Source organism: Danio rerio, chromosome 8 (genome assembly GCF_052040795.2).
Source record: "Danio rerio strain M-AB ecotype USA chromosome 8, GRCz13ab, whole genome shotgun sequence".
Lineage (NCBI taxonomy): Eukaryota > Metazoa > Chordata > Actinopteri > Cypriniformes > Danionidae > Danio > Danio rerio.
This window is the reverse complement of record NC_141028.1, coordinates 429,074-442,500: the sequence shown is the minus strand read 5'-3', so window position 1 is coordinate 442,500 and position 13,427 is coordinate 429,074. Positions and strand designations below refer to the sequence as shown.

At 40.4% G+C, this 13,427-nt stretch overlaps 2 protein-coding genes across 3 annotated transcripts in view; both read right to left on the bottom strand.

Moving 5' to 3' along the window:
- Positions 1–10,272, bottom strand: part of prr16 (proline rich 16) — a 15,123-nt gene extending 4,851 nt beyond the window's left edge. For both annotated transcript variants that reach the window (XM_087263974.1, NM_001110405.2), the window contains exons 1-2: positions 9,991–10,272; positions 3,438–4,076 (exon numbers count right to left, since the gene is read on the bottom strand). In XM_087263974.1, coding sequence (XP_087120100.1) covers positions 3,540–4,076; positions 9,991–10,122 — 669 coding nt within the window. In that variant the 5' untranslated portion in view covers positions 10,123–10,272 and the 3' untranslated portion in view covers positions 3,438–3,539. The remainder of the gene's footprint in view (positions 1–3,437; positions 4,077–9,990) is intronic.
- Positions 1–13,427, bottom strand: part of lox (lysyl oxidase) — a 172,454-nt gene that overhangs the window by 15,171 nt on the left and 143,856 nt on the right. The gene's annotated exons all lie outside the window — the stretch shown is intronic.

Below are 13,427 nucleotides of genomic sequence, written 5' to 3'. Positions count from 1 at the left end.
GACAGACAGACAGACAGAGAGACAGACAGAAAGACGCAGAGACAGACAGACAGCTGGAGAGATGGACAGATAGAGAGACAGACAGATAGATGGAGATGATCAGAGCATGAGACCTGCAGAACCAAGAGGAACACAGGAGACCAGACAGACAGGACAGACAGAAGAACAAACAGACAGACAGACAGACAGACAGACAGACATGAAGCTGTGGCTCAGTGTGTGTGGATGTGAAATGAGATACTGCTGTGTAGGAGACACTCATGAGGAATATTGATTCTGTCCTCCTCCAGATCTGCATGAAGCTCTCTGAAACACTCGCTCTGCCTTTCAGAGCCGCGTTCATGCTTGCAGATGTCTTTCCTCACAGTCAAACACCAGCTTTCACATACAGATCCCCACACACACACACACACACACACACACTCCTGTCACTCTGTCGTAGATTTCCATCACGATGACATACACATCTTCATACACGTCATCTGTTTCTTTATCCATCTATGATTACATCTGGATGTGTTTATATAATGACTGATACTCGATGACTATACTTCTGTTTACTATAGAGAAGTGTGTCTAATGAATGTTCATATATACCTGACCTCACCTCATCAACTCCCAAACTCATTTCACAGACACAGGTGGACTTTCAGAACGATGTGATGTCTGATCATCTCACATGGCAACGGTTACTAGGGCTGAACCAATAACAGACTGGCTTGTAAATCTGACAGTGAATGTTTGCTCTGAGTTTATTTTAAGGTCTCCTTGTTAGTGTAAATGTTCACTTCACTACTTTGTAATAATATTCATGTACTTACTATCTGGTTAGGGATGCTTGTTAGGTTTATTATTACTCATTCATTCATTTTCATGGCATAGTCCCTTAATTATCAAGGGTCAACATAGCGGAATGAACCGCCAACTATTCCAGTATTTGCTTTACGCAGCGGATGCCCTCCAGCTGCAACCCAGTATTGGGAAACACCCATACACACTCACATTCACACAAACACTCATACACTACAGCCAGTGTAGTTGATCAGTTCCCCTATAGCGCATGTGTTTGGACTGTGGAAACCGGAGCACCCGGAGGAAACCCACGCCAACACGGGGAGAACATGCAAACTCCACACAGAAACACCAACTGACCCAGCCGAGACTCAAACCAGCGATCTTCTAGCTGTGAGGTGATCGTGCTACCCACTGCACCACCATGCCACCCAAAACCTTAATTAGTTTCTTTATTATACTGAATTCTAAACGAGATATTTTAAAGAAAGCTGACTGACCGCTGACTTGTAGGAAAAACAAACACTGTGGAAGTCAATGGTTACAGGTTTCCAGCTTTCTTCAAACTACTTCAAAACTCAAAGGTTTGAAACAGATGAAGGGGGAAAATTATGACAATTTTCATTTTTGGGTGAACTATCCCTTTAAAATAAGTGCTACTGATGCTTTTTTAAATTTAGCATGTATTAATGGAAAGTTTTATCCAAGGACAAATGAAAGCAATTTATTAAAGTCAACAACTTTCTTTTTTAAAGTTTCTTAAAGCAGGGCTTCTCAACTGGGTTTTCCATGGGACCCACATTTTTACATGGTCATCAAGCCGCAATCAAAACTTTAAGGAACTATAATACAATTTTAGGAATTATAATTCATTTGTAGAGTGACGCAGTGGCGCAGTAGGTAGTGCTGTTGCCTCACAGCAAGAAGGTCGCTGGTTTGAGCCTCTGCTCAGTTGGCGTTTCTGTGTGGAGTTCATGTGGGTTTCCTCCAGGTGCTCCGGTTTCCCCCACAGTCCAAACACATGTGGTACAGGTGAATTGGGTGGGCTAAATTGTCCGTTGTGTATAAGTGTGTATGTGAATGTGTGGGTTGCGGTTGGAAGAACATCCGCTGTGAAAAAAATTGCTGGATAAGTTGGCGGTTCATTCTGCTGTGGCGACCCCGGATTAATAAAGGGACTAAGCTGAAAAGAAAATGAATGAATGAATGAATTTGTATTTATTTGTTAACATACACAAGTAGTGACAGATAAATCATAAGAAAATCACCAAGACCTACAATTAAACTATAGTTTATCTCTGTCATTTAACAAAATGTATCAAATTATAGAAATATTACAAAGTAAAAACAACAATTACTGTATAAACAGTGGTTAGGGTAAGGAAAGGTTCAGTTACCATGAACTAAACTGAGCTGTTAATAAAACATGTTGTCTGGTTTCTAAATGTGTAATTCAGAAGGTTTCATGCTCTCTTGTGAGACCACCTCACTACTTATGACACACTGAGGCTTTAAGTCTTTTTTGTCGTCAATATATATATCCATAATTTACATATTCAAGGTTGTACTTGCGCTTTGACAGATTTGTTGCTATAATTAAATGAAATTTCATGTCAAACGGTAGGGTTGTCGTGCACGCATTTCAAAATAAAAGTCAAAATTAGTTAAAAATGTAACTTTTGTTGGTTTTTTGACCACACACTCTGCGACCCACTGAAAATGTTCCCGCGACCCGTCCCACCAGTTGAGAAACACTGGCTTAAAGGGCACCTATGATGCAAAATCAACGTTTGGAAGCTGTTTGAACAGAGCTGTGTGTAGTTTAGTGCGTCAACAGTCGTATTGGAGTGATATAAACACAAGAGCTAACTGTGCCAAATGTGCCAAAAGTGGCCCACATTTTTTTTAGGATAACTGGGCCACATTTGCCATATTTTCTCTGGGCCACATGAGGCTCACAGCAATAGTAGTCAGAGCTTACTGTGCCGAATATTCGCCAAAATTGGATCACATTTGTTTTAGGATAACTGGGCCACATTTGCCAAATCTTCTCTGGGCCACTTTAGGCTCAAACGCACATTAGCCAGAGCTTACTGTGCTGAATATTTGCCAAAAGTGGCCCACATATGTCTTAAGATAACTGGGCCACATTTGCACCTACACGTGTGAGCCACTTTAGGTTTAGACCCAGATTAATCTTAAATGAATATGCTACTATTTTGCCAACTGTGGCCCGCATCTGTCCTCCATCATTTGGGCCAAATTGATCATTTTCCACATGGGTCACATTAGCCTCTCATTTAGATTATGTTTTGCCATAAGTGCCGAATCTTTGCCTTAAATGGCTCATATATGGATTTGAATCTTTGCCCCCCCTTTACCATTATACAGGTGGGCCACTTCAGGCTCACATTCATTTCGTCTGGGCTGAAGGAAGACCAGCAGTGCCGCATAACAGCCAAAAGTGGCCCACATTCGTATGCTATCTGGGTAGTGAATGAGTGTGTATGGGTGTTTCCCTAATACTGGGTTGCAGCTGGAAGGGCATCATCGTGTAACACATGCTGAATAAGTTGGCGGTTCATGGCGATGAATACAGGGACTAAGCGGGAAATGAATGAATGATAATGGACGTCAACTCTTACCGCTCGACATCTCCAGAGATGCATCAGTGTTCGTCCTCCTGGTCAGGATGCAGTGCTCCAAACAAAAGGAAACTATAAAGTACAAAAGCAGTTCAGTCCTCATCAAACGGTCGTACTGGTGGACTTGCGTAGAATGGTCTTCTGGGGTTTTTGCGAGGAAAACGCGAGTCCGCCATTCTCTGAGCACTGATGGACTGGACTGGGCTTGTTATCCAGCAGCTCGGTGTGTAAGTGCAAATCCGTGCTGTTCATGTCGTACTGCAGGTCACAGTCGGGGCAGTAGCCGTGATACTGGACCTTCTCGCTGAACCGCACGCGCTCCCGTGTGGTCTGAGGACATCGGCCGGTGTGACCCTTCTCACGGCTGAGCACCAGCGCTCCGTTCACCTCCTCGGATCGAGATGGAGCGCTGCGGGGTGGAGGCGGTGGAGGGTTGGGTCTCTTCAGGACGGTCAGCACTGATGGAGGCAGCGACGTGGGTCTGAACAGCGTCTCCTCGGGGTAGATCTTGATGCTGGAAGCCGTGGTGGTGGTGGTGGTGCTGCTGGAGCTGCTGTTGAGCGTGTCTGTCTTGGAGCTGTCCGTCTGCTCCTCTTCCAGATGAAGATCAGACGTCAGACAGTCGATCTCCTGAACCACCTGACAAACACAAACAGAGAAGAAGAAGAGTGATGGAGGAAAATAAGGCCCTGAAGGAAATGCTTCTCTTATTTAAATGGGATCTGTTGTGCTCCAGTGTCAGTCTATGTGGCTCCTGTCGCTGTTCATCTAGAGCTCCACATCTATAATCCTCTTAGTCTATGCTGACATCATCTTCAGCAGCTCAAACACTCTAATGGCGAATGGACAGACGGCTGCTTCTCACTCAGGCCTGCTGTTTATGCTAATGAGATGGAGAGATTGGCTCTAGTGGGCGGGGCTTTCCGCTTCTGATGGGGGCAGAATGTCAATCAAAGTCATATTGAGCACAGAATTGATCTATCAATATAATGTTGGGCCAGCAATAATTCGTTTTTAAAAGAGTTATACATTTCATTAATATCTATTTAATATTTTTATAACACTTTTAGCATACACGCAAAAACAAAAAATACAGAAAGAAAATCAATGTTAATCTTAAAATGTTTTGTTTTCAGAAACTTAAAGCTGAATATTCTGCCAGTGGTGTGTGTGAAATAACCTTGTTTTTAGTTTGAGGAGAAACCAAAGAAATATGACTTGTTTCGGAAATGAAACTATATTTTTACTGTCTAGAAAACACGTCTTGATTTAAGAGTTTTTGGACTAGAAATGAGTTTTTGAGTATGAAAAGTATTTATTCAGTGTGTGAGAAGTGTGAGACGAATCAATAGGGGTGTTTTAGAACAGAGGTTCTCAAAGTGGGGGTCGGGACCCCCCGAGGGGTCGCGGGACAATGAAGGGGGGTCGCCTGGTGATTTTCAAAAATCAATTAATTTTTATTAAACCTTAAAACTTACTGTATTTTATCAATAACCTACTGAAGAGAAAAAAATAGTCGTTTATAGTTACTATAAACTATATAGTTACTATAGTAGCTTATAGTTACTAGTTCTATTGGATTGCGACTTCTCGGGTAATTACATTATACTAAAGACACAGCAATACTGTCAGATGCAGCAGATTTTGTAACACCAGGTTAAACTTTCTAGCCCATTTACAACACTGCCATACATTAAAAAAAAAACAAAGAATAGACTTGGGTCTATTGGTGTGTTTGTGCGCGTCATTGCATACAAGGTTTCTGTATTTATAACCACCACCTCAGAGGATATTGGGGGTCACGAGTCACTGGTATTGTCATTTTGGGGGTCGCGGGCTGAAAAGTTTGGGAACCCCTGCTTTAGAAGACCTGTTTAAATAAATAAAAAATACTGGCTGTAGACATGGGATGATAACCGGTTTCAAGGTATACCACGGTTTGGAATTTTTTAATGTCTTGCATCCTTTTTCTAACCGCCAAACCTTTCTGTTATACATACCTCAGGTAGAGATTTTTTATTATTATTTTTTTAACACGTTTTTCGCAACCATTTTATTTAGTTTTTCAGGGCAACAGTACATCAAGCAGTTAAGGAACCTCCACATCCAAAGCTACTGGTCCAAAACACTTTAAATGTTTCTTACTATATAAAACATATTGGGCTCTATTTTGACGGTCCAAGCGCAAAATGCAAAGCACAGGGCGCAAACGCTTTCAGGGCGTGACGGAAAAATCCGCTTTGCGCCGTGGCGCATGGTCTAAAAGGGTTGAGTTTATTCTCTTACTGAGTTATAGGTGTGTTTTCAGAATAAACCAGTCGGAGTCTCATCTCCCATTCCCTTTAAGAGTCAGTGGCATCGCACCATAAGCGCATTTGCTATTTACATGACGACTTTGTAAGTGGAGAAACTGAGCATTTCACTAGCGAGAAAACAGTTAAACAGAGCATCTGCAGCTACTCTACTTTCTCTTTCGCTCTCGTGGATAGGGAAACCTTTACGCACAGACATCAATTAGCCTATAAATAATTAATTTAATTTGTTAAGCGCAAAGATTTGTTTCAAAACTATTTCTGAATTCAGTTCTAATCTCCAGCAGAGGAATAAATGAACAATAATAACCAAGTGTGTTTAAAATACTGAGTTATATCCTAAAACACATGCTGCGCCCCATATAGTCTAAAACCTGACAGGTGGACAAATCTAAGCTTGTTTTTAATAAAACAAATATAAATATGCAGATAATAAATAATACTGCTGATAATAATAACATTATACAGAAGCACATTGTTATGAATGAACTGAAAAAGCCTCCCGAGATGAAGAAGACATGAAGGCAGTGGTGTTTATATTTATGTAGGCTAGAAAATAATGTGTTTTGTAATATTTTAATCCTTTATATTTATATCCTATTTATATCCTTAATATTTAAATTCTTCATCATATGTAAAGATATTTGCGTATTGCTCTACATCTTATGTTAAGCAGTGTGTAAGCGAGGCGCAACTCTGCACTGGAGTTTAGACCGGCTTTGTTTTGGTGTAATGAAAAATCTATTATAGTTTCTCAAAACAGCACCGCGCCAGCAGTGCGCCTCAGAACGCCTCCCTTTTTAGACCAGAACACCTATGGGCGCACATATGAGCGCAAATGCATCTGCTATTTAAACAGTGTAGCGCAACGCCTCAAAACCACTCTTGCGCCAAGCTGAAACTAGCAAACAACTTTTGCGTCGTGCCTTGCGCCACACTGCGCCGGGAGTATGATAGGGCCCTTTGTGTTCAACAGGAGGAAAAAAAGTTGTTTTTTACCCAGACATTTAAAAAGAACTTAATTTGGAGCAGCAATCACAATACCGTGAAACCATAATATTTTTATCCAAGGTCATCATACCATCAGAATCTTATACCAGCCCATGCCTACAGGCCGATTACAGTACTCTTGTCAGTAAAGTAGATCTCTATTTTAAAATAGATCAAAAACAGACGCATTAAGGTTTACTAGATGATGTCTTGTTTTCAGTAAACATAAACAGAATCTATTTAACAATTACCAAGACCTCACATCTTCTGAATATTTCATTATTTGACATTGAATAATGTTAATGAGTAAACTATCAGCTGGTCATCAGAATATTAATAACTGAAACAATAATATATTATATCTAACATTAATATATCTCATTTTTATAACTTTTGACTCTTAACAATAACTGAAGTGATGATTTTAGTGTGACGCAGTGGCGCAGTAGGTAGTGATGATGCCTCAAAGCAAGAAAGTCGCTGGTTTGAGTCTCGGCTGGGTCAGTTGGTGTTTCTGTGTGGAGTTTGCATGTTCTCCCCGTGTTGGCGTGGGTTTCCTTCGGGTGTTCCGGTTTCCCCCACAGTCCAAACACATGCGCTATAGGGGAATTGGGTGAGCTAAACTGTCGGTAGTGTATGAGTGTGAATGAGTGTGTATGGATGTTTCCCAGTGATGGGTTGCAGCTGGAAGGACATCCGCTGCGTAAAACATATGCTGGATAAGTTGGCGGTTCATTCCACTGTGGCGACCCGGGATTAATAAAGGGACTAAGCCGAAAAGAAAATGAATGAATGAATGAATGAATGATAGTTTTAGCTTGATTATTGGCTGATAAATAATGGTTCTATTCAAATCAACAGCGTGTCTAATCAAAATAAATAAGTGACGTCACATTTTGGCATCTGCATCAAATTAATTGAACTAAAATTATCTTATATAAACAGACAAGTAGTGTCTAATTTAAGAAGTCCAATAGTTTAAATGTCAAGTATTTTGGGGTCAAACTTTGATTCTTAAATCTTTTCTATTTCTACAACTTTTAATTCTTGATATGAAGAGTTTTAGACATTAAAACCATCGCTACACTTACTGACATTAAACCTTATAACAGTCACAAAGAAATATTAATCAAAGTCATTATTTTTTCTCATGAAGTAGAGATAAGGATGCAATCTAATGTGCGGCAGAAAAAGCACTCGTAATGTTTTGATGCGTAAAAACCCTCCTCATGCTTGACCCACATACAATATGCAGTGTTATTAATTTGACTGCACCGATGCTTCAGGACAGGGTTGGAGATGAGCTGATCTGAATGGTTTCTAGATTAACATTTATTTAGATTATCGAGTCCGTCTCATATCTCATGAAGTTTGCATCTGCATTAGTCACACCGTAGCATGTGCAATGTCCAGTGATGACTATAGGTTATCATTTGTTTATCAATAAGTTTATCATTAGCATGTTTTTAGATTTGTGATTAATATAATTAAGCATATAATAATTCATCTCTAATAACTGATTTATTTCCTCTTTGTCATGATGACAGTAAATAATATTAGACTAGATATTCTTCAAGACACTTCTATACAGCTTAAAGTGACATGTAAAGGCTTCACTAGGGTTAATAAGGTGAACTAGGCAGGTTAGGGTAATTAGGCAAGTTATTGTATAATGATGGTGTGTTCTGTAGACTATCCAAAACAAATACAGCTTAAAGGGGTTAATAATATTGACCTTAAAATGCTGTTTAAAAAATTAATAACTGCTTTTATTCTACCCGAAATAAAACAAATAAAACTTTCTCTAGAAGAAAAAATATTATCAGACACACTGTGAACATTTCCTCAATCTGTTCAACATCATTTGGAAAATATTTAAAACATTTTAAAAAATTCAAAGGGGGCAAATAATTCTGACATCAGCTGTTTATTAAGCAGACAGACTACTAATACTCAACTGGACCATCAAAATATAATCCTAATCAATCTAAAATTCAAAACTCTTTCCAGAAATAAAAAGCTATTCAAGTCATCTGCTGAATTTGCATTTATCACAAAATATATTGCAGAAATGCAAATTATTGCAATATTCATATTTCCCGATATCCCTTACTGACACTGTGTATTACTGTAGTGTTTTTAAATCAGCCTGTACTGTACAGAGAAATAAAAAGGTGAAGGTGACCTGCGCTTCAGATAAACAAACCTGCTGCTCAAGAGACGTGATTTGTTATATAACAGCAGAAATAGATCAAATCAATAACTTTAGTGTGTCCAGGACACTCATAAGTGCGGCTGAAGTCATGGATGACCTCCGATGTTCAGTGAAGGACACAAAGCAGCAAGTGTTTCCACTTCATCCAAGGTGACTTACAAATGAGCGAATCATTGCGCACTGCCATAATACATTTATTAACAGTACAGCACAGACGCTGGAGAATTAACGTGCGTGTGTGTGTGTGTGTGTGTGTGTGTGTGTGTTTCCACTATACTGCCCTACAGTCATTCACAGTGTGCAGAACACATGCAATCCTCCAAATCACCAGCACACAACAAATTAATAACTCTAAACACACACATTTACTTCTGAACATTACTAGTATTTTACAATTACAAATAAATAGTGAAAAAACATGACTGCTTGATCTGATAGACTAATAATTATTATAAATAATAATATAATAGACTAATAAATGATCTGCAATAATCATTGACAATATATATATATAAGTAGGTCCAGCTGTGTCTGCACACATACTGCACGCTCATACTGTACTATAATCACGAATCTCTCGAAATATGACACTATTATTATCACAAAGCTCTTGTGTAATGAGCAGAACAGCATGATATGAAGATATTAAAACATTAGCCTGATGATTTACTGTGAATCTGCTTTGGAACAGTCTCTGAACATCATGTTCACTCTCTCATGATGACTTCTTTAGCGTATAAATGTTTAATAAAGAACAGGAGAACGTTCTGTGAATGTGATATACTGTGTTATATACGTGTGTGTGTGTGTGTTATGGTGTGAGTCTGGTCTCACGTGTGTGTGTGTGAATGAAAGAACGCACGGATGAGTGACGGCTGTCAGAATCAGAAGAGTCGAATCTTTGACCGCGACTCGCTCGAAGGAGCCTGATGCTCGTACATGTCATGTTTACTGAGGCCTCCTCGAAGGAGCTGAGCACCAGATGCCTGTAGCAGACCTTCATCATCATCATCATCTTCTTCGTCATCACACTCACCTCTTTCAGCTCCTTCGCCACATCCTTCAGGTCTCCTAAGATGTTCTCCAGATCCTCCACGATGCTCCTGATCTGCCGCTTCACTTTAACTTTACTCACGCCTGCGTCCGGTTCCGCCGCGCTGCTGGACATCCTCCGAAGCGGCCGGGCGGGTCACGGGCGAGCGGCGCGTTTCCTCGCGGGCATCGCACATGATAGCAATAAAAACAGTCTTCGCATGTTTCCTCGCAGATGCAGAAGAATCTCGAGCAGTGCGTCCCGGTGAACTCGCGCATGCGCAGCGCCGACACACACACTGATGCTGCTGCCGAGTCCTGGAGGAGAGCAGCGCTCAATCCCAACCGAAAACACTGTTCTGAGATCAGCTGAATTCTGGAGGAGGCCAGCGCGTATCTGTTACTCACACCGAAAACACTGTTCTGAGATCAGCTGGATCTTGAGGAGACCAGCGCTCAACACTCACACCGAAAACACTGTTCTGAGATCAGCTGAATTCTGGAGGAGGCCAGCGCGTATCTGTTACTCACACCGAAAACACTGTTCTGAGATCAGCTGAATTCTGGAGGAGACCAGCGCTCAACACTCACACCGAAAACACTGTTCTGAGATCAGCTGGATTCTGGAGGAGGCCAGCGCGTATCTGTTACTTAAACCAAAAACACTGTTCTGAGATCAGCTGGATCTTGAGGAGACCAGCGCTCAACACTCACACCGAAAACACTGTTCTGAGATCAGCTGAATTCTGGAGGAGGCCAGCGCATATCTGTTAATCACACCGAAAACACTGTTCTGAGATCAGCTGAATTCTGGAGGAGACCAGCGCTCAACACTCACACCGAAAACACTGTTCTGAGATCAGCTGAATTCTGGAGGAGGCCAGCGCATATCTGTTAATCACACCGAAAACACTGTTCTGAGATCAGCTGAATTCTGGAGGAGGCCTGTGCGTATCTGTTACTCACACCGAAAACACTGTTCTGAGATCAGCTGAATGATGATTCTTGGGAGAAGCACAGCTTTTATATTTCAAAAGAGCGCTGTTCTGAGATCAGCTGAATCCTGGAGACTAGCGTTCAGCCGTTCCTCACACCGACAGCACTGTTCTGAGGTCAGTTAAATCACGGATGACTGACATTAGGGTAAAGTTGATTGTATATTCACTCATGGACGGATCCCTTCTTAATATAATTTCAGAAAATGTTCTAAAAGATGGGATCATAGTAGCAGCCAGCAGCACTGTTCACGGTCAGTTACATAGCGCTAATGTTGTTTTGAAGTCATAACATTACTTGGTTAAATGCGATTTCAGACTGATGTTGTGCTCGTGAAAATGAATCTAAATTAGCCTTTAAAAATTCTGCTTTACTATCTTACTGAACCCCAACGTGTGCATTTTAACCAACCAGACACACTGTTTACCACACTCTATCATTTCTGGTCTATGCGGCTTTGGATTGACTGAAATGTCCTTAGAGGGCGGAGTTTTGTAGTATGACATCCAATCAAGGGGTGCGTTTCCGAAAACCATCATTAACCAACTAAGGTCGCAAGTTGCATCATTACAAACATAGCTTTTTGACTTGGCATTTCCCAAATCCGTCATTCCAGCGAACGTTCGCAAACTGCATCGCAAACTCGTGCACTTGCAACTACACCTCTGGAGCTGTAGTTAGAAACATAGTTCCTGGCTGTGTTCTATTCCCAGTTATCCCCCCTATGCCCTATTCATTTACAACATTCTGACATTTAAACATTTAAGATAACGCATTAAGCTCGTCTCTCTCAGCTGTAATTTGCATTCAAAGTGTTTCTACAGTTCAGTTTTAGCGATCTTCATGTAATAATTGCGCTTTCTTCGCAGTGCACTTTAAAAACACTGATGTCATTTTGAACACAGCCTCATGACGAAAGCTATAGCTGACCTGTTTTTTAAAAGCGGAGGTTATGTTACGTCTCCAAAGCTTATTAAAACAAACACACAGCATACGCTAATGCTTTAATGTATAGTGAGTTATTTATCAAGTATCTGTACTGGATATGACGTGGGCCTGCTGTTAGAACATTTCTGCAGTGTTTACATGTGTTAAACTGTAAAAGTAGACTTTTCAAAAAATAAAATAAAATAACAATATCCTGCCTAATAATGATCATCATCATTAATATTATTATTAAAGTGGGATTTTTTTCATTTCCCAATAAATAATAAATATTAAATGTCATTTCTTAATAAATCGCCTCATTATTTATTTAATTATATGATTTGTATATGAGATTAGAAGGCATGCTAGCTTCTGTAAGAGATTTTATGATAATGTAGAGTAGAAAATGGAAGATTCTTAATGATATTAGTAAAGGAAACACAGGCCCTGTATGTGCTGTTTACAGTTAATATGGAGAGCGAGTGCATGCTTTTACCAAAACTAATATTAATTGTATTTTAAATGTGTGTGTGTGTAAATCAATATCATCTGCACAAATAAATGATGAGGTTCTTCTGTACAGAAGCTGGTCCTCCACCCGTTTAGAGCATCATTATTGGCGTTATACATTATAATGTGGTTCAAGCGATGGATCTGCCACAGAGAAACTAGGGGTTTTGGGAAACACTCGTCACTACATCACTCTTTTCACAAACGATGCATCGTGCTATGATAGTTCAGCCGCAAGTTACGTTGTTGTTTGGGAAACGCAGCCCATAACGACACTAGATATATTAATATGTAATAACAGCGCTGGCTGCTAGCTCTCTGGTTGCCCACTGAAGCTAAGCAGGGCCGTGCCCGGTCAGTACCTGGATGGGAGACCAAATATAATGAAAGCTAGGATGCTGCCGGAAGTGGTGTTAGTGAGGTCAGCAGGGGGCGCTCAGCCTGTGTGGGTCCTAACGCCCCTGTATAGTGACGGGGACTCTATAGTGAGCTCGGTGTCTTTCGGATGAGACGTTAAACCGAGGTCCTGACTCTCTGTGCTCATTAATAATCCTTGGATAAAGAGTAGGGGGTTTCCCCCCCGGCATCCTGGCCTCTGTCCATCATGGCCTCCTAACCCTCCCCATATCATAATTGGCTTCATCACTCTGTCTCCTCTTCACCAATCAGCAGGTGTGTGGTGTGCGGTCTGGAGCGAAATGGCTGCCATCACGTCATCCAGATGGACGCTGCACACTGGTGCTGGATGAGGAGATTCTCCCCTTTGTGTAAAGTGCTTTGAGTGCCTAGAAAAGCGCTATATAAATGTAAGGAATTATTATTATTATTATGTCTAACAATGTTTTATTTAAATCACTTTAATTGTTCTAGTTGTAATTGTTTATAATATAATGAAATGATAACAAAAATACCAATATTGTTGCTGTAATATATCATTTTAATGCAAAAATAAAGTAAAATTCATACACATAATTTACTTTAATAATAAAATATAAAAAGTTCAATTTG